The sequence below is a fragment of the Henckelia pumila genome, chromosome 3 (assembly GCF_033568475.1).
Source record: "Henckelia pumila isolate YLH828 chromosome 3, ASM3356847v2, whole genome shotgun sequence".
Taxonomy (NCBI): domain Eukaryota; kingdom Viridiplantae; phylum Streptophyta; class Magnoliopsida; order Lamiales; family Gesneriaceae; genus Henckelia; species Henckelia pumila.
The window spans coordinates 88,450,603-88,472,010 of NC_133122.1; the positions used below are offsets into that span (position 1 = coordinate 88,450,603).

At 35.5% G+C, this 21,408-nt stretch overlaps 1 protein-coding gene across 3 annotated transcripts; it reads right to left on the reverse strand.

Moving 5' to 3' along the window:
* Positions 1-406: 406 nt before the first annotated feature.
* LOC140891288 (ubiquitin C-terminal hydrolase 12-like) lies at positions 407-21,132 on the reverse strand. Of its 3 annotated transcripts, none has more exons than XM_073299710.1 (32): positions 20,993-21,132; positions 20,508-20,592; positions 20,148-20,295; positions 19,821-19,978; positions 17,500-17,765; positions 17,172-17,390; positions 16,968-17,076; positions 16,774-16,889; positions 16,058-16,156; positions 15,034-15,143; positions 14,142-14,216; positions 8,940-9,018; positions 8,716-8,862; positions 8,544-8,624; positions 8,340-8,459; positions 6,842-6,964; positions 6,347-6,424; positions 6,145-6,233; positions 5,954-6,065; positions 5,754-5,822; positions 5,557-5,667; positions 4,137-4,192; positions 3,866-4,043; positions 3,640-3,741; positions 3,477-3,548; positions 3,111-3,176; positions 2,354-2,419; positions 1,911-1,997; positions 1,636-1,752; positions 1,430-1,504; positions 1,226-1,312; positions 407-977 (listed from the first exon to the last, which is right to left on the reverse strand). In XM_073299710.1, the coding sequence occupies exons 1-32, from the start codon at positions 21,020-21,022 to the stop codon at positions 936-938; spliced, it is 3,372 nt and encodes a 1,123-aa protein (XP_073155811.1). In that variant the 5' UTR covers positions 21,023-21,132; the 3' UTR covers positions 407-935. The 3 variants fall into 3 exon arrangements, with proteins under 3 accessions (XP_073155811.1, XP_073155812.1, XP_073155810.1); XM_073299711.1 differs by having other exon boundaries at positions 8,716-8,853; positions 20,508-20,595; XM_073299709.1 differs by having other exon boundaries at positions 20,508-20,595.
* Positions 21,133-21,408: the final 276 nt, after the last annotated feature.

The following is a 21,408-nucleotide window of genomic DNA, read 5'->3' on the forward strand; positions in this document are numbered from 1 at the left end:
TTGCAATTAGTTCAACTTTGCATTGCAAGATATATTCTGCACCGCTCGATTATTGCATCAACTTGTTTGTTAAGCAAAATTAAATAATTGAGCTGAAAACTCTTAATTATCACAAAGTTCAAAATAGTTTAAAGTGTGCATTAATCAACCTCTCTTCTACACACATTTTTTACCCTAACAATATCTCAAATCTATGTATTTCAAATGAATCTTTGTTATTTAGAGAAAGAAGTAAAACCATAAAATTCAAATTATCACTCAAATTCATGTTAAATAAAATGAATTTCAAGTTTACCAAAAACAATGTCATCCTAAATCGGTTCTATTTGGTATTTATTAATGAGTAAATACGTACGACATGGATTTAAAATTTGATTTTATTATTTTATCTTTTAAAAAATAAAACTATAATCGAAATCTATAAATTTCAAGCCAATCTTCCCGGAACATCCTTACAAAAGTATCAAAAATATATTCATCTCCAATTTCACATAGAAAATATTTCTCAACGAGAAATTTAGCGAGCACAATGGCAAAAGAGTAGGGTAGAAGACAATATGGAAGGGTAACTATAACCACTTTACAACCCCGTCAATCGAAAACCTCATATTATGTATCTCATATAAAATTACAAGAGAATAAAAAATGTAAAAAATTTCAAACTACTTAAAGCAGGAAACTATGGGAGACTGAGAGGCACTATATCTACCCACCACAAAAAGAAAATTACATCTAAGAGTGTAGGCCATCCCATCCCATCCCATCCCATCCCATTAGAGCCAAAAAAAACATAAGCAATAGCCAAAAAAAACCACCAAAGCATCATGCGCTTCACCTTTCGTCCATGTTTTCTACTTAGAATATCCACTAAGATCTTTGCCTCTTCTAGCTTTGGCACCAATGTGGGCGGGCGTTTTCAGACGAGAAATTCCAAGTTAATTGTATATTTTCACTGGTTTCTCAAACGTGTGGCGGTTCTGCAACATGATCAGAAAGGAGCCAAGTTTACGATCATGATGAAGGTGACTGTTAACAGTCTTTCCAGAATGAGGCTAAGTGTAACGGACAAAAAAACAGGAAATATGTGACACTGAGTCAAATATATCATAGATACCTTGGTAATAATCGTTTTAAGGATTCTCAATGTGCACATAGCATTGGATCATTATCAAACATTTTATTTGGCAATATTGATTCATGAAATATAGCAATTTGGAGATATTACCTGGTTCGCAGCATAAGCTCTTTTGGGAGTTGTGTCTGAATGCTCTAGCCCCAGGTATTGCTCCCAAGCACCATAAACCTCTCTCCTCTGGAAAAGAGAAGTAGAAGTCTCCCTCAGTCGTTGATAATCCAGGGAAAACTAATAATTTAATAATTAATAATTATGATAGATATATATGAAGCGACTCAGAAAGAAAACTGTGACCTGGAAACGACTAGAGATAATGTCAGAATCCTCAAGATACTCCGGACGTCCCAATGATAGAAACGCAAACTTCCACTGAATTTTTAAGCAGATTGCCCAAAGATAAGAATATAATATAAGAAATCAAACAAATCAGTGGAAATGCCCGTAGCAGTATAATAGTTTAACAAGAATATCTACAGCTCTAACTAAAGAATGGAACATACCTTGGAAAATTCCTCATCCGGAACTTGCAATCTTCTTTGAATGCGCAATTTAACATCTTCTAATCTTTCACCTTCGTGGATCCCCAGAAAAAAGGGATCCCCAAAATTTTGAACTTGCTGTTTAAGAAATAAATGGTACGATTAAATACCTGATTACAGCAAAGAACACTGCATGTATATCTTTCAAGCTCTTCATCGTCAAGAAACAGTAACTTTGCCAACAACCAAAGAGTATCAAATGGAATTTATCATTTTATCAAGCATGCGATACGTACCACTTGATTCTGGGCGCTCTCCTTTGTGAAATGGTAAACATGGATCAAACTATCGTTAGGCCCAATGTTCTTTTCTTCTTCTGGAATCTATAAGAGAACAAATCTTGGATATAACTTGCAGGGATAAACTGATATATTAACTCGTGCTTCTCTCAATGAATGAAAATTTTACATGGCAGACGAAAATGAAAAAAGAAAATTATAAATTTAAACACCATGAAAGGTTTTCCTAAAACAGCCAAGGTTGTTTCTTGTTAACTTTGTCATTCTGAAGGCCAAGGATGTTTTTTGTTAACTTTGTCAGTCACTGTTCAGAATTCATGCCGTAAATCATATTATTCAGTTTTGAGAGTAGTACAACAAGGTTCAATGATATGGACAACTAAAAACATAAAAATTAATACCCAAGAGCATAAGAAAAGACTTTTAACAAAAGAATTCACCTCCTCAGCTCGTAAAGTCCAGTACTGATCATTTATATTCTCAATCTTCTCGTTAATTGGAAAAATCTGAAAAATTAAGAGAGGGGAATTTGGCTTGAATATATGCAAGAGATAAATTCGTAGCAAATAAAATATTACAAATAAATCCTTAAAAGTAATGAATGAATAATCAATTATATGCTCTCCAAGTCGAGGGTAATTCCCCCGATACTATTTCCGAAGCGAAACAAAGATTTGACAGGTCAGAAATATTATTATTGACATCTGAAAAAAATAGATATATGATAAAGGAAAATATGCGAAATCAGGAGTCTTGGGAATTAGACTCAGTTTGAACAAGTACTTATAAGATAAAGTGTTTTTTTAAAAAAAAATTTATAAAATGTTTTAAAAGTTGTTTTAAGAATAAATGTGTTTGAACAACTATTCTATAAAAACATTTTTACAATTAAAAAAAAGTAAGTTGTTTTTATTTTTATCATTACCTTCAACTCTAAAAAGGTAAAAAATCACATCTCATTTGTTCTTCAAAAATTATACTTGAAGAACACTTTTTTTAAAATATTTTTCAAAAACATTTTACAAAAATTGTCCAAACACATATTTTAAGTTTTCTTCACTTATAAAACACTAAAAACATTTTTAAAGTACTTATCCAAACCAAACCATAATGATTCTAGGAAGAAAGAAAATCATATGACCACCTAAACTTTTATGAAAATCTAAAGAACAAAACAATGTCAGTAGAATATGTTACCTTGTAAATCTTGTGATAGAAAACTTCAAGCAATCTAAGTTCAGCACTTGGATGAGACAATTCCACCTATCAATTTATGCCAAAGATATGAGACATCAAAAATTTTATGATGCTAATTTCCAATTATTTATCTGAGAAGAAACCATCACTGAGTAAAAATTGTATAAAAGGTTAATAAGAAAAAAAAAACCCTCGGCAGGAGAGGAGTTACAGGATAATGGGGGAAGGAATCAGTTAAAAGCACATGTCAAGTTACGTTTTCCACAAACAATTTCGGCCAGACAACTACTACTGAAATAAGCAGTTTACATTTTTAAACTCGACAACTTACAACACAAATAGCTCACAGAACAGGACTGAGCTAACCTTTGTTTTAATCTCATTAAGAACATCTCCTACAGTGCTTTGTTTTGGCAACCTAATATTGAGAATTAGGGCCTGCAATGGAAAATGTACAAAATAGAACAATAATTTTACACAACTCAAGTTAACAAAAAAAGTTCACGGAGGAGCGTAAGAATGGCGTCACCTCATCCTTTGTGGCATGATGGAAGGCAACTTTCAGCGTTTTCAGACATTGCAGTTCTGGAAGAGGAATGTCCAGTACTTCATAGTACAATATATCTGATATCTACAACAAGATAACAAATTAAGATTATTACTTCAGTAATGTCGGCACTCCACTCCTCTTACACCGGTCTCTACAACCCATCAATAAAAAGAGAAAATGCCATAAACCTGTCTGTCAAAGCTACCTGATTGTAGTGGACTAGCATGTCTAATAAATGGTCAACTGCTCTATATTTGATAGGATTGGGTTTCGGTTGCTGGGAATAGCAATTGTGAGGCGTAAGCCGAATTTTTGATGGATCATCCAAGCCAAGACGTTGCGCAACTCTTTCCACAACGTCATCATAAGTGTGATTCTTTGACCTATAGATGTATTATCAACTTGATTACAAACAAGTTTTTCTTAGCAACTTTTGACAGAGAAGTTGTAACAAGTTGCATACAATAAATACTCACAACTCCAGGAAAAATTCATCTTCCTTGGGCCTTTCCAGTGCTCGAAAATGCACGACCTGCAAGGAGTAAATATATACTGAAGTCTGAAAAGCTAGGAAAAATATTGAACAAGAATAAAATCCCATCAAAAGGGGCACATAGAAGGGGGAGAAAGGAGAAGCTTTTCAGTTAGACCAACATAGGGATTTTACAAAGAAAGAAAAGATAGAAGCCACACAAATGTATAAAACAATTAAACAGAAAGAAGATGAGCAAAGTGTACATCGACAAAATTATACACAAGTTCAAGTTGCTGAAAAGATGTTTCTAAATGTAAACAAAGGCATTAAATATAATTTGAAAGGGGAGCGTTATTTACACTACAAATTTTGTTAATCACACTTCAACCTACTTTTTGAATTCATTAAGAGACCAATATACCCCTTACTACTCTTATTAATTTTTGTAGCATATGCATTCAATAAAACCTCTATTAAATGTTCTTGTATTTTATTCATAAAATTTCATAACATGATTTTTATTTCTTTCATTTCTTTTTTCCCCAATTTACTATAATTAAAAATATTTTCTACAACATGTTATTTTCATATAATGCGTATAATTATTAAATGCTAATACATTCAATATTTATTCTAGTAAAATATTTTAAAAAATGAAGGAATGTTATTTATATTCTAATTTTAATCTTTTTTATTTTTTTATTAGTTTTTGTGCCATACTTTCTATAGATTTTAATATAAATAGAATAATACCTTTAAAATTATAAAAGTTAAATTCAATTCATGAATAATAAAAATTTCAAATAAATCTAAAATTCATTAAGATGCAGCTTTTTCAGAATAATTATATATAAATTAATAGAATTTCAATTCAATATTTTTTCTTTTAAATTAAAAAATTTTGGAATCAATAAAAAATTAATTTAATTAATTGAAAACGCTTTTGAAAATATTATTTGGTTTCCATTAAAATTTCGAAAAGTTATAACACATGACTTTATTCTCTTGTAACTCAAGATTTAAGTTTTTAATATTAGTGTTATTTTCAAAAACAAAAACAAACAAATTAAGAGTTAAATAAATTCTGGGACACAAATGACATTATTTTATATTAAAAACTAAAGTAAATATTGAATATGTTATCATGTAACATAATAATTACTTATTTGCAAATCCAAAATTTTGAAAAACTTTTAGTAAATTGAGAAAAAAAAGGAACTCAAATAGAAACGAAAATTCATATTATGGAAATGTAATTGATAAAATGGATATTATTTACTACCATTTCTTATTGGCTTTATTTATGTCAAAAACTTGATTAGAGAGAGAAAAAGGTAGTGAATTAAAATGGCAAGTTGGAGGGAGATTAACAAAATTTGGAGTGTAAATAACACTCCCTAATTTGAAATAACAAGATTGACCTGGCGATTCTTCACATATTCCAGAAACAATGGAACATCAGGAAATCTAAATCTCTCTTCACTTTCAGGCTGAGGCCGTTTCTGGAAGCAAATAATGTCCCCATCTTCAATCTAGCAGAAAGAGAGGAAATAAGATTTTAAAAAAAACAAACAAACGTAAAGACATTCTGCCGATAAATTTATAACACAATACATACCTGACTAAAACGAAATGAAGCTCTTTTATCAAGGCGTTCACACATAACAGATGGCTCATATTTAATTTCCTAAAGAAATGGCAAACAAGAGAATTGAAAAAGAATATTAGCTACGCTCGAGATAGAAGATATCATGCATATGGTTTTGTTACAAGACCATTTCATCAAACTGCAAATTGTAGCTTGAAGATCGGACAGACCTCAAAGAGTTCAATATCTTCATCAGGAGCATATCCACCAGCCAGTTCATTTAGCTTTGTTAAAATCTCAATAGGCTTGCCAGAGCTTTTCACAAAAAGCCTCCCAACATATCTGTAATTGACAATTATCACAAGTAAAATAGCGTGCACTTTGAGAAAGTGGAAAAAGGCACGCTACAGAAGAGAATTACCGAAGCTCTTCTTTCTCAGGATCATAGAGTTTAAAAAACAGCAAAATATCTTCCTTTATTTTTTCTGGTAGAAGGATAGGATGTAAATCCTATACATTAATTGCAACATAAACAATTAGAATAGGAGCACCAAAAATTCCTCAATGTGTTCACCTTTAAAATTATCAAAGTCAGAATTATCTCAAATGTGGTTAAAACATACTGGCCCATATTCTACTTCCAAAAACAACTTCAATTCTGCGTTATGCGCTTTGTTGGAAACTTCCCTCAATGCTCCAACCTGCAAAACATTATGTTAAAAGCTAATTAAAATTTCAAATAATTAGCAAAGAAAAGTTGAATGAAGTAGATGACAACACATAGCTTCCCAGAAATAGACATTATACAGTAACCAAAGCAGAAGGAAATTAGGCAAGGCGAAATCAACTAAGTCAATCATCGAAATATGAAACAAGAGTGGTGACACCCAGATGCATGCGAGAGATAGTTGAACAATTAGCAAACAAAAAACAGAATATAAGAAGCTGACATGTGTCCTTAATACTAACATATATCCAACATTCAACCAAATAAATTATTTCTCTCAACAAAATAGAACAGAAACAGGAAACTACATATTTGCATGCTTTGGTAAAAAGATTTATATTAACGGCTGTCTATAAATAGAAAATTAAAGGCACAAGTTAAAAATATTTACAGTTTGTGCTTCCTCTTGTGGAGTCAACGGCCTGTTTGGCCGATAAGTATGGTTCTGCCTCTTTGCCCAGATCCAAAAACGCTGAAATTGAACCGGTACACCAAGTTCTTTGGCAACTTCCTCCTGCAATCATAAATCACAAATTTAAGTAGCATAAAACAAGAATATGGAAAAAGGAATAGAAATGCCTTAGTTTGTTATGATAAATAAAGTAAATAAGGACACTACAGTAGTAAATCCAAAATACATGCGATAAAAGAAGGAAAAAATTTTAAAAACAAACTAATATTTTTTCAACCCACTGTGCAGTGTCACAAAATTTTGACGCACTATAAGATACATATGATAGCTATTTATGTAAAGTATGCAACATTAGAATTTAGAACAAAAGTGTGTGAAGGCTCGGAGAGAAATAATTGTCCCTGCTACACTATGTAGTTGCCTATATAACAGATCAATTAAAATTTTATAAAACTTAGAAGATGGGATTTGCGACATCACATGTGTAAGACAATTTTCTTATTCAGGTCACGATTCAGTGAGACGTGCACATGAAACGTCACTAGATATCAATCAAATCAAAAATAACAAAAGAACAAATAAAGATCCAATGAAATAGCAGATTATATTCAAACGGAAAACAATATATAGCAGATCCCTGAGAAAATATCACAAACGATTATCTAGACCACTGAAAACGTGATAATAAATATTACTATTTGGTTAGGTCTGCGGCATAGATGCGTGTGAAATCTCATTTTTCCAGCTAGATCTTTCTTGTACCCAGCATGTCGGTTGCTACTATATCATTAATCTATATTTACCAAGAAATTTATTTGATTTTATTCTAATAGCTTATTCTGGAAAGGATAATAAATATTGTCGTCCACATATTTATCACCACTGATGTTTAGGTCAGTTCTTCAAGAAATTACAAACTTAATCTTCTGGACTAGTTGGGATTCCAGATAGGCCAAAATTGCCTTAGCTAGTTGTGATTCTAGATCAGGTTTGCTGAAGAGCCCCAGCATAAAGATGTTGACTTGTGGTTTTCAATCATATTTTAACTCCACATCTGCCTAAAATGACGCTTTATCATTGGTCCACGAGCTGAATATCTGCATCCCAAAGCACTCTCTTCGAGGTGTTACTGCAATTTCAGCACTTGTGGCCCTGTTTCCCAAATACAGAAACCATCCTTCATACAGTCACAGAACTCCCTTGGCTTCCTTTTTCGATCCCAGCCTGTCAAAGTCCATATCCAAATCGAAACCGTGAAGGTAAAAATCCTAATAAATGACCTCAATTATGTGATGTTAACTTTTCCTTTCCCTCTAGGTACACCAAGAGTAAAATTTAAGTGACTTTCGCTAGCCAGTCAATCTAGCAAGCATTTATTGAACTGGCTAACCTTCCCCCAAAAAAAAATTTCAGTTATTGAAGAACCCATTTCACATTGATTCTTTAACCAAAATAAATAAATGGGAAAAGACAGTACCTTGAAAAGGTTAAAAGGCATCTGTTTCTGAATTCGAAAGTTACGAACTTTATCATGATCAACAAGATCAAAATATATATCCTTTCCAATCTGTTCCCTCAAGTCCTCATCTCGAGCAACCTGCAAACATTAATGTATACTCCTTTGGTGACCAATTTCAAGAAATATGGGGATTGATTTTGCACAAGGATGAGAAACAATAACCTTGATAATAGTATAAAGGTGAGCCTGAGCTTTATATCTTCTCTTGTCTTCTTTTTCTTCTTGTTCCTTTTTCAGTCTTATCTGAAATGAGCAGGTGCATGATATTTAATGTCAAAATTATGTAAAAAGCAAAATGCTTAGAGAGATTTGTAAGTACAACTGCAAACATTACCCGAAGATGTTCTGCAATGTCCTTTTCATCCACATTGCAAATTATCTTATCCTTGTCACTCACACGTATGTACACAAGCATGTATGCATTTGAATACTTGGTAAATTTAAACGGAGTGTTATTGTAGCCTGGATTCGTCTGTGGCAACTACAGGATAATGTGAAGGTAAGAAAACAAGCAAAATGAGGAAAGCAGGGATAAAAATCAAAAGGCAAGAACATCACCTCTTCCTCGCCACCATATTGCTCCTCTAATGCCCTTTTCACATCTTCTTTAGTGACCCTCTCATCATCAAATTTATACCTGTAAAGAAAATCACAAAAGACAAAATAACCCTCGATCAGGTTTGTCGAGATTCTAACTAAATACAAAAGCACAATCTCATGATACAGTATCTTGGAAAATATATGAAGAGAAAAAATACTCTTATTTCTGTGAACGAGTAAACAGGGGCTCTTATAGAAGAGCAAATACAATATAAAAGGTAACAAATTAGGGTTGAATATTTAACAGATTTCTACTACCCTATTTACAGTATTTACTGTCTAAAAATACAAGGAAAAAATCCTATAATATTTTCAGAATAGGAACTAGGTTGGAAAACCGTTGATTGATGAATTTCCAACACTCCCCCTCAAGCTGGTTTGAAGATATCTTCCAAAGACAGCTTGCTTGTCAGTTTATCAAATTGCTTCTTAGGTAGACCCTTTGTTAACACATCAGCCAGTTGTTCACCTGTTGGAAGATATGACTGACTTATTATTCCAGCATTGAGTTTCTCCTTCATGAAATGCTTATCCACTTCTATATGCTTTGTCCGATCATGTAGTACTGGATTGTGAGCTATAGAAATAGCAGCTTTATTGTCACAATAGACTTTCATAGGAGCTGAATGAGAAATCTTCAATTCTTCAAGAATTCTTTTTATCCACATTGCCTCGTAGATTCCATGTGCAACAGCTCTGAATTCAGCTTCAGCACTACTTCTAGCTACCACATTTTGTTTTTTACTCCGCCACGTGACAATGTTTCCACCAACAAATGAGCAGTAACCAGATGTAGATCTTCTGTCTATAACACTTCCTGCCCAATCTGCATCTGTGTAAGTTTCAACTTGAAGATGTCCATGTTTTTTTAAAAGCAGCCCTTTTCCCGGAGTCCCTTTCAAATATTTTAAAATCTTGTAGACAGCATCAAAGTGTTCTCTTCCTGGCGAGTGCATGAATTGACTCACCATACTAACAGCAAAGGTAATATCGGGACGTGTGTGAGTTAAATAAATTAACTTCCCCACAAGTCTTTAATATCTTTCCTTATTATTAAGGTTTTCGGCCTTGGCATCTTGTAACTTCAGATTAGGATCAATTGGGGTGTCAACCATCTTACAGCCTAGTAAACCTGTTTCTCCAAGAAGATCAAGAACATATTTTCTTTGATTAACAAATATACCTTCTTTGGATCTTGCAAACTCCATTCCAAGGAAATATTTAAGAACTCCCAGATCCTTTATTTGGAACTCGTTGGCAAGTCTCTTCTTGAGATCTACTAATTCTGTTTTATCATCACCGGTTAAGATTATGTCATCAACATAAACTATCAAGATTGCAACTTTACCGTGTCTTGAATGTTTATAAAATATAGTATGATCTGCTTGACTCGGCACAAAGCCATAGCTAATAACTGTCTTTCCAAAGCGTTCCATGCTCTCGGCGACTGTTTGAGTCCATACAAGGACTTATTTAATCTGCATACTTTATCGCTGCCAAGTCCTTCTTCAAATCCTTGTGGTAGGTTCATAAATACCTCCTCCTCAAGATCGCCATTGAGAAACGCATTTTTGACATCAAGTTGATGCAAAGGCCAGTCTAAATTCACTGCAAGGCTTAACAAAACTCTAATAGAATTTATTTTAGCAACAGGGGCAAATGTCTCCTGGTAGTCAATCCCATAAGTCTGAGTGAACCCTTTAGCCACCAGTCTAGCCTTGTACCTCTCAATACTCCCATCAGCCTTGCATTTTATCGTAAAGACCCATTTACATCCGACTACTTTCTTGCCTCTTGGTCGATCAACTATCTTCCAGGTACCACTTTTCCTTAGAGCATTCATCTCCTCCATGACTGCTAATCTCCAATTCGGATCATCCAGTGCTTCATGTACATTCCTCGGGACAAACAAGTGTGAAATTCTAGATGTAAACGCTTTATGGCTTTTTGAGAGTCTATGATATGAGAGAGAGTTAGAAATAGGGTGTTCGGTGCAACTTCGAACACCTTTTCTAACAGCTATAGGAACATCCAGATCAGAAATAATTGGTAAAGTAGAGGAAGTCAAATCTGGAATTTGAGTGGGAGTAGGATTACCTGAATTTTCAGTGCCAGAACTCGGATTTTGTGATTGGTGTTGTGCAGGATTGATAGTCAAGTCTTTATTTCTTGAATGAAATTTCTTTCTGGTATAAACCTGAAGCTCAGAATCAAGTTGAAGTACTTTTCCTCCCCTGCATGAGAGACCTCTTTACTGAGCACCACAGATTCTGGTTTTCCTAAAGGAACAGTACCAGAAACATTTGGTTCTTGTGTAAGACCAACAACATTGGGAAGTGGGTTCGAAACATCCCAAAAATTTTCGCCAACTTCATTCCTCTCCCCTGAAGGGAATTTTTGGTGAAGTAAGGTTCTGTTTCTACAAAAGAAACATCCATACCCACATGGAATACCCTTTTTTGAGGGTCAAAACATTTGTATCCCTTTTTATTCGAAGAATAACCCAAGAAAATACATTTCACAGCACGTGGATCTAGTTTTGAACGAAATTGACTTGGGATATGAACATAAATAGTACATCCAAAAACTTTGATAAGTAAGTCAAAATATAACCTTGTTTCTGGAAAGAAATCTTTCAAGCAATCAAGAGGTGATTTATACTGTAACACTTTAGTAGGCATCCTGTTTATCAAATAAGCAGCTGTGAGAACTGGCTGATGTGTTTAAACAAGAAAGGTGGTTTCTGTTTTAAGTAAGGCCGTTAAGAGGAGGATAGAGATATTCCCGTTTCAAGCCAATAAGGCAGCATGGTGGCCCAGCAAGGCAGAAGAGGCGTCATATTTTGTGGGGTTGAAGAAAGGCTATTTCGACAAAGGGGTGACGTTGTTCTTTGAAGGATGGAGAACGGAGGTCAATAGGGAAATAGAGATGTTTGCTTGTTGCAATAGCTGGGTGAGGATCTTCGGACTGCCTTGGGACTTATGGTTGAGTGAACTGTTCAGGAGCGTGGAGGAGCAGTGCGGGGGCTTACTGGATATTAGCCAAGACACTATCTTGCTTCGAGATTTGTCGGCCGCTAAAATTAAGGTGGTCGGGCCACAAGGAGGATTCATCAACGGTTTTGTGCAAATATCGACACCTCGAGGCCTTATGATGTTGCGACTTGAAGTGGTATCGGTCAACCCAGCAGCTTATGATTACTATGAAAAGCGCTCTTACGCTCAAGTAGTGACGAACGGATCTAAAGGGACACTAGGACGAGGAGCAGGGAAGGAAGCAGTGGAAAAAGGAAAGGACTTCTTTTCGGGATTTGGTGGTGAGAGAGGATCGAAAAAGATACCAGTGCTTCTGATGAGTTTAAACAAGAAGGGGCTTTAGGCTTTCTACCTGTTTGTGCCAAAGAAACACTAGGAATACCGGATGAGGAGTTGGATTTTATCAGTTGTAAAAGATGATCAATCTGCTCTCTGCTGAATAGACTTGAGTTGGCTTCATTGGCAGTAGGAGGTCCACGCTTATTCTGGTCTCCTTGCTTGCGACTTTTCCAATTGGCAGGTTTTCCATGGATTTTCCAACACGTCTCACGTGTGTGGTAGGGCTTGTTGCAAGCATCGCAATAAACTCGTGGCTTTTCGTCTGTCTGGCGTTGATAATTTTTAGCCTTGTAGGCTGCACCATATCACCAACAAATCCAGAAATTTCAACTGTTTCATCCGTGTTCTTTTTTCCAAGCATGACATTCCTTCGACTTTCTTCTCTTCTCACTTCTGAAAAAACTTCACTAATGGATGGGAGAGGAGATCTCCCAATAATTCTTCCTCGAACTTCATCAAACTCAACATTGAGGCCCGCAAGAAACTTGTAGACGCGGCTGTCCTCCACCAACTTTTTGTGGTGGTTGCAATCATCAATAGATTTCCACTCATATGTGTTGAAAAGGTCGAGATCTTGCCACAATCTCTTCAATGAATTGAAGTATTTTGTTACTGGATCAGTTCCCTGACGGATCTCACCCAATTTCTGGGTCAATTCAAAAACTTGAGATTGGTTGCCCAAATCAGAATACATCAGATTCAGATTGTCCCACAATTCTTTTGCGGTGGGATAACACATGTAATTGGAGCTTATATCTTCTTCCATTGAATTGACCAACCATGTCATAACCATAGAATTTTCAGCATCCCAAGTAGTATATAATGGATCATCATCAGCAGGAATCTTCTTGTCACCAGTGATATACCCGATTTTTCCTTGCCCGCGGAGATACATCCGGACAGATTGGGACCAACGGAGGAAGTTGTCGCCATTTAATCGGATGGTCGTGATTCTGACAGATTGTGGCTCAGAAATTTTAATTGGAATCGTAGCCGCAGGAGTGGACTTCGTATCAGAAGGAACTTCGGACATAGCTGCAGAAAAAAATTGGCCGTAAAGGACCAAAACTTGCGATGAAAGCGGTATGGAATGGAGGCTGGCCCAAATACCCAATGAATAGATTGGGCTGGTCAGAAAAGGGCCCAAACCACTCACTGCCCAGTAGACCAAATAACTCTGCGCAAGTGCAAAGTTGAAAGGGATGCCGATGGATTTGTTGGAGAAAAAAACACGGCTGTGTTTAGCGCAGCAATGAAACTGCAGGCGGCAAAGTGAACGGAGGGTTGTTAGAGGATCAAACCCTCTCTGATACCATCTTGGAAAATATATGAAGAGAAAAAATACTCTTATTTCTGTGAACGAGTAAACAGGGGCTCTTATAGAAGAGCAAATACAATATAAAAGGTAACAAATTAGGGTTGAATATTTAACAGATTTCTACTACCCTATTTACAGTATTTACAGTCTAAAAATACAAGGAAAAGATCCTATAATATTTTCAGAATAGGAACTAGGTTGGAAAACCGTTGATTGATGAATTTCCAACACAGTATATAAAGGTTGGCAGTTATATAGAACAGTTAAAAGGTGATTGGTTGCTAAGGAAACAAACCAAGTGAACTGCTGGAGGAATTTCAGAAATAACATATCTATCACCTCTACAATGACTAAAATGGAAAATTCAACTAGATCAAGCCACACTCTGACAAGCAAAAGCATGCACAAGCCAGTGCTTCTGCGGGGGATTAGGGGGGAGAGAGATTCTCCAGAAGTATTGACACATACCACTGATCAGAGAGCGTCGGCCTGATAAAAGCATAATAATGTCCACCATGCACACCGCCACTATGAACCAAAACACTGTTGGGAAGGTAATATGTAAGAATGAAAGGCACGAAGGTTAAGTAAATTGTAAAAGAATCATGAAAGAGAATAATTCACAAACTAAAACTCCTGCAGAAAATACCAAGAAAAGGTATACAAATTTCCTAGTTTAAAAAGTCAATAAGCAGAAAACGTTCTGGCATATCTATCTTGCTACTGGGATAGTGATATTTTCACTCCAAACAATCTATCATGATATACCAGGATCACAACTCAATTCTCATTGCAACTCGTACCATAACGTTAATCATCAACATCAAGAAAACAACTGACCAGGTACTCCTTGATAAATAAATCACAAGCCGGAAAAAAATGGTTTTAAGCATAAATAAATATTTTCACGAACCAAAATGGCTTATTAGTTGATGATGATATAATCAAGAAGTTCCTCAATTGTCTTAGACTCCACAGTTATTTAAGATAAAAAACATGTCAGGCCACTTAAAGAAGGAATAGGCTTTTGTCAAAAAGAAAAAAAGAAAGAAAGTATAATATAAATTATCGTGTTTTCATGACCAGTAGGAAACTGAGCATTGTACAACTACAAACAAAGAGACTGCGGACTTTGATAAGGTGTCAAAGCTCATTCTGATTGATGATATGTGAGAATCCTGAGACATACTTTCTTATTCATGCAACTCTCACTGATAACTTTTTAAGTCGATAATCTTTTACCGTAATGCTAAAAGTAATAAAATCCCACTATATGTGTGAGAGAGAGAGAGAGAGAGAGAGAGAGAGAGAGAGAGAGAGAGAGAGAGATGTATGGGCATGGGCCAGGAGGTAAAATAACCTGTGAAGCATGTAAAGGTTTCGCACTCTCTTGTCTGCTTCTGGCGACAAATACTTGCCATTGTCTCTATCAAGATCAAGTTCCAACGGGAATTCATATCGGTCATTAATCTGCAACCATGACCATTTTGTCAAATGATGCACCAATGTTAGACAACAAAATTTTTTATATCTAATCAAGCTCCCAAGCTTCACAAGATCGACAATAAAACCACGAAAAAAAAATAAACATATCACATCAGTACCGACAATATATATGGAATTCTAAGAAGCTTTTTCTTGAGGAAATCCGATTCAAAAGAAGGTACAAAATGAAAATAACATGAGCACAGGCTAAATCAACTTTCAAGTGATAATTGGAGAAACATGAAATTGGCCAGAACAAGAATTTAGACAGAATCATCAACATCCGATGTCAAAATGTTGGAAAAACATATTGTTACTATAAATTACTTTTGAGGAGCTACAGTAAATATGAGCAACCAGCACAATAAAAAAACCGAAGGTAGAATGGAAATCAATTGCTCTATTCAAATACAGTGAGCACATATTCAGGGTTGATCCTCCTGATATGACCACTACACTAATTGCCGAAGCAGAATGCGGGAATTTAATGAAATACTACTAGATCAAAAGTCCCTCCAACAAAATCGCATAAGCAAAACCTAAACATACCTAGAAAGTTATCTGCAAGTGTAACAGAAAAAATTAGAATAAGTGAAACTTGAAGAACTAAAATCTGATGTGTTCTGGAGTTCAATGATAGTGATGAGCAAATTAACAAGTGAAAAAATTGCTACAAAACAGAAATTGACTTAAGATTGTCTGCAGCACTACTGATGTTGCTGCAAATATCAAAAAGAGGCAAAGAGAATGGTAATTTAAGAAGAAAAAAGATACCAGTATATGTTACCACTACAAACAACAAAAAAGGAAATCTAACATCAACCAAAATCAAGTAATAGCTACTAACTACGAAAAAATCGACCGGGAGAGGTGAATAAAATGCATGCTAGTCATCTAACCTTAACCATCGTATCTCTCATAAAGTCATACTCAAACCGCTTTAACTGCAGCTGGAGAACTGGAGGAAAGTCAATGAACAAGACACCCTTCTTGGCATCCTAAGATTCACATAGTAATTTTTAGCAAAATGTCCAACAAAAGAAAAGATCATTCAGCATTGAGACAACATAAAATGTAAATCTAATCATTAATCAAGACAAGAGTAAGTATGAAACCCAAAAAAAAAAAACAAGAAAAAGATCGATATAATTTCATAAGTAACCAACTATCACCTTCCCCCACTTCCCAAATAATTAACCATGTCGCACCTGGAAAACCATGAAACTAGAAACAGAGTTTCAACAGCATAACAAAAACCTTTTCTCTAACGAACATATTATGGTGTCACTCTGATTAATCAAATTATCAATAGTGTTTTTCAAAAGGCGACAGTCATCTTCAGGTTGTTAAAAAACTATGCATGGATCCCATCACTGGGAATCTACTCCTAAAATATAAACAAAGTTTGATATATTTTATTAGTGTATAATGTATAATTAATTCACAAGCCAGTTTGTTTCTGTTGCTTTAGGCTTTAGGGTTTCAGTTCTCAAATACTAACTTTGGACTTTCAGTTTCCCGCATTTTAATCATCATTAATCTACAGAGTACAGAAAACATAAGCATCTGGAAACACTGGTGAATTACACAGTAATCAATACAAGGAGCAATATACCTGCAAACCATGGTCTTCAGCATGGTATTTGTTGTCTCCTTCAAGACGTTCAACTTCCACGTACTTGTCAAAGGAAGCATAAACATCCTTACAGCCTTTCACATCAAGCTGAAGATCTGCCAAATGGACACTTGTAAAAGATAAATTTGTCTTCCAGTGCAGAGAATTTACCTAGACTGTGAAACAGAAAATACCGTAAAATGATTCTTTTCGTGTTGATTTAAAATCTACATTGATGCATTCAATGTAATTCATATGGTGCCCCTCAAACAGCTGTTGTATAGTCCCTTCAACAACAGTTCCCTGACCAATAACACAGCTGTCACTATGTTTGCAATAATTTGCATAACTACATCAGAAAACAAGAACATCAAAAGAAGGCAAGTCAGCCATCTTACCTTCATCTTGTCTTCTAGCTTTTCACATAAAACTCTGTTAAGTTCTTGCACATCGTGTTGCATGAAGGAATCATATGTGTCCCATCCAAATGATTTCGTCAATTCTTTTGTAGCTACGCTGGTGTCATTATATTGGAGCTTATAAAATAAACTTTGTAGAGCTAAAGGTATGCTCCCTGTCGGGTTATCGTTCTCAGTTGTTGGCATATGATATACAGCCTGATTAAAAAATTTTCAAGTGAAGCTTCTTAGTTCCCCCTTCTACAATAGCATATATTAAAGAAACTTGACAATTGGTGCAACTTATATCATGAAAACCTACTGCTACCTTTCTGAAGTAAGGAATATGATACAAAGTTTGAAGAAGAGAATTCATGTAACAAGTTGCTCCCTGGTTCTTAAGTCCAACATAGCCTGTCTCCTTCTTTGAGTCATAAGCCCAATAATCAACAACCTTACGTACAGCAACATCAGCTTCCACGATACAAGTATCGTTCACAAGGTATCCCTTGTTGGGGTCATAAAGCTCACTAAGAGGCATGAACGATGTGAAACCCCAATCACTCTCCCTTTGATTGAACTGGTGCTGCGTATCTGTGAAACCCACAAACAGGATTAACATCATGACAACCATGCTATACATCGCAAAGTCATGCAACTGATGGTTCATTCAAAAGGAGAAACAAAATAAATTTGCTTTCCAGTAACTAACTACCTAGTTTATGGTACAAAGTGAAAATTCAACCAACTTGTTAGTCCAAGTTTCAACTTGAGAAAATTACTCTACATCCATCACAATCATTGTTCTAAAAAGCGGCGCCTAGAACCGTCTAGGTGGCGCCTAGGCGCTATGCGGTTGCACACGGCCCCGATTTTTAGACAGTTGATGTCTTTGGGTGTTATTACATTAATAAGCATCCTAGGCCGCCTAATTGCCGCTAAGGTGACACCATAGTTATTTAGGGCGCAAGGCGCACAAAAGCGCTAGCGTGCTCTGGAGCCTGAGGCGCAAGGCGCAAGGCGAAGCGCACGCTTTATCGAAGTAAAGCGTATTAGCCATAAATTTTATAATTCCTCATATATAAAGTGATGTATGCTATAATTTTACATAAATTAGATATAATTCGCAAAAATATCAAACAATAGAAATAAAACATTAAGTAATATATAACCTGGCTTAAATCATAAGTGCATGACTAAAGAAAAACTTGAATAGTACAAACTTCAATCATCTAAAACGCAATAGTAAGTCATAAGTGCATAGCATAAATATAATAAGGTTGCATAATTCCATGCCGGATCTTTTCGAATGTTTGCTGTTTCAAAATTCGGCATTTTTCGGCAAGAATAAGCTTTAGAAGAGATAAAAGGTGAAGGAGAAGGAGAATGTTAATGACATGATATGAATTGAAAAACTGGAAGCAGTAACCAAGAGGAATAGGAAAAACGAAAAAGAGAAAGGCTGCTGGCTGCCTTCTAAGGTTACCTGATTTTAATCAATAGAAATCAGAAAACAAAAGTTGTTTTGGGCAGTCTTCTTTCCTTTCTAATATTCAAAAAATTGTGAAACTATAATTGAAAGCAGAAAGATTGAGGGAGATGTAGAGACTATTGCGCCGTTAACATGCATGGAGGCTTTTTTATTATTAAATAAAAGTGGGCTTTAGTTATTGGGCTTAAAACTTGGTTGGACTAGGGTTTTTTTCTAATTAAAAATCTAAATTGCGTGCAGCAGGAGTGAAGCGCTCGCTTGTGCGCTTCTCTCCTGCTGTGCGACTCTGCACAGGCGCGCGCCTAAGGCGCGCCTGTTGCAATACATGCGCCTGGGTCAGTACCCAGGCGCAATGGGTGCGCCTGGCTGCGCCTGTCGCCTAGGCGCAGCCAGGCGAGCGCTTTTAATAACTATGGGTGACACAAAATCTGCCTAAGTGGCCATTTAGATTGATATATAATATTTTTTTATTTTTAATTTTAAATTTTTAAAAAAGATTATTTGACGTATTTGTCCATCAATTTGTATCGAATGAAGATGATGAATATACCATTAGTTTTGAGTTTGAATTCGATAAGAAAAAATTATTGGAGAAATATTAAGATGGACAAGAAGACTCAGATATTTAAGCTAAAATGAAAAAAACCTCTTGACGAAGATATTTAATTTAAACTGAAAAACATCTAGGCCAATTAGATATTTAGGGTAAAGAAAAAACCGTCTAGTACCCACCTAGACGGCCGAGTAAGCGTCTAGGCGGTAGCTGTCCGCCCACCTACCGCCTGACGCTTTTTAGAACATTGATCACAATGAGAGGAAGTCCAACCTGGATAAAGGAGTCAAACTGGTTTTTTTGAAAAACCAAATGAATGAATCTAATAAAACGATAGACATTCAGCAGAAAGAAACCTTTGGGAAGTTCAATTTGTTTTGCATTTTCATTTTTCCTTTTAGGAGGGGATTTCACATAGTCAAACAGAACATCCAAGTACATCACTAAAGAGTAAGCCTCGTTGAATCAGTTAATAATCACAAACCATCAACAACCTTTCCACAAACAGGTACAGACACATTTAAAGGCACCTGTCTGTGCGTGTAATCATAAACAGGGGCATACATGAGAGAAAACACACACACAGGTTAGCACTAAGAGATACCTTTTTTAACTGTATACTTGTTATGCACATGATTAACTATAGCCAGGCTAAACTGTGCATATCTATTCCACCCATATTGCAAGTTTGCTGAATCAGCGACATCTAAATACATCGACAAATAATCCACATTATTTCCCTTAGGGAAAATAAGTACCCGCCTGCAAAGATCAATAAAAGCCAATTGGGAGTCAGGTCGAATTTTAAGCACATGGTGTAATAAAAATTAATCTAATTTTCTGATTAAATTCATTTAACAGGATAATTTCCTCCAAACGAAACACCAATCTAAATGAAAGGCATAAAGACACAGTTAGAACTCTCAATTACCATTTATAGCCCCCGACAACGAAGATGTCAGAATAAATCTTCTTCATATTCAATCGGGAAAAGTTCTCTATTGCCCATGTGAAGCGTGATGCCTGAGGCTCGTCACTCACCTGGTTTTCCAAAGTTCCCGCATTGTCTGCTGTTGCCACTAGGAAATTGAAACCACCAAAGAAACTCAATAAGGAAAGACTTCATAAAATCAGTTATTTTCATCAAAACTATATTGCGCCAAATCGGAAAAACCTAAATATCGAATGCCAAATGTAATGAATTGACATGAAGAGCTATAGTAGTTACAAAACACTATCTTCCAAGGGGAAAAAATAACAAAAACTCAAGCAATAGTGTACACAGGAAAACCTTCCATTGTCTGAGGTCCTTCAACCAAAGGTTGAGGACCTTCTACTACATCCGAGTGCGGCACCAGCATCTCTTCATCTTCTTGCTGCTACAATTTCATGAGCCAAAAAAAAAAAGACATTCCAATTAAAAAACTGATCTTGATCCAATAACCATACCCAATCTCAAACCCCAAACTTCAACAAGCACATTAAACATGCACAATTGCACTTAATAAAATGGAATTCAGCTACTTAAACCTCCCCCGCACTCGCTCAAAAACCCTAGTCGATCGCAGACCGATCAGCTCAAACACACAGATACACAACCCACCAAGACACAAATCATTCCCAGAATGAATTACAGAAACCAGCGAAATTTACGGCATATCTCAGATTGAAATTCGCAAAGTATAGACACGGATACACACGGCACAATAGTGAAAAGGTGACAATGGGAGCAAAAGGAGGGAAAGTGGTGAAGAGGAACAGAGAGAGAGGAGTTACATCCAACGGCTGAGGAGTCATCATCGTCATCGGTGGAGATATTACTACCGTCCGATCAATAAATCAGAGAAGAATTTATGGTATTTGAGAGAGAGGGAGGGGAGGAGAACAGAGGGAGGGGAGTGAAGTAGAGAGAGGAATCCGGGCTTTTCAGTAGGATTCATTGGGAAATTAAAATGGCTTTAGGGGTAAAATCGGGATTCAATAAATAGAAAGAAAGTGTACAACTAATTAACTAACTAGGTGCTTACACGTATTCTTAAATCGCTAAGTAGCTGTACAAAATCATTATATTTAAATATTTTCAGACGAGATTGATAAATGAAATCATTATATTAATAACTTAATTTTTATTTTTTTAAAAATAATACAATTTTTTGGAAAAATAAAAAATTCGATATCACTTTCTAATATAT

Bases quoted from the DNA above. Each gene is read 5' to 3' on its own strand.
- LOC140891288 (XM_073299709.1), bottom strand. From the start codon at position 21,022: ATGACGATGATGACTCCTCAGCCGTTGGAT. The intron at 14,217-15,033 runs GTTATTTTACCT...CCTTCCCAACAG, and splicing joins AACCTTTACATGCTTCACAG to TGTTTTGGTTCATAGTGGCG. The intron at 3,177-3,476 runs GTTAGCTCAGTC...ATAAATTGATAG, and splicing joins TTAATGAGATTAAAACAAAG to GTGGAATTGTCTCATCCAAG.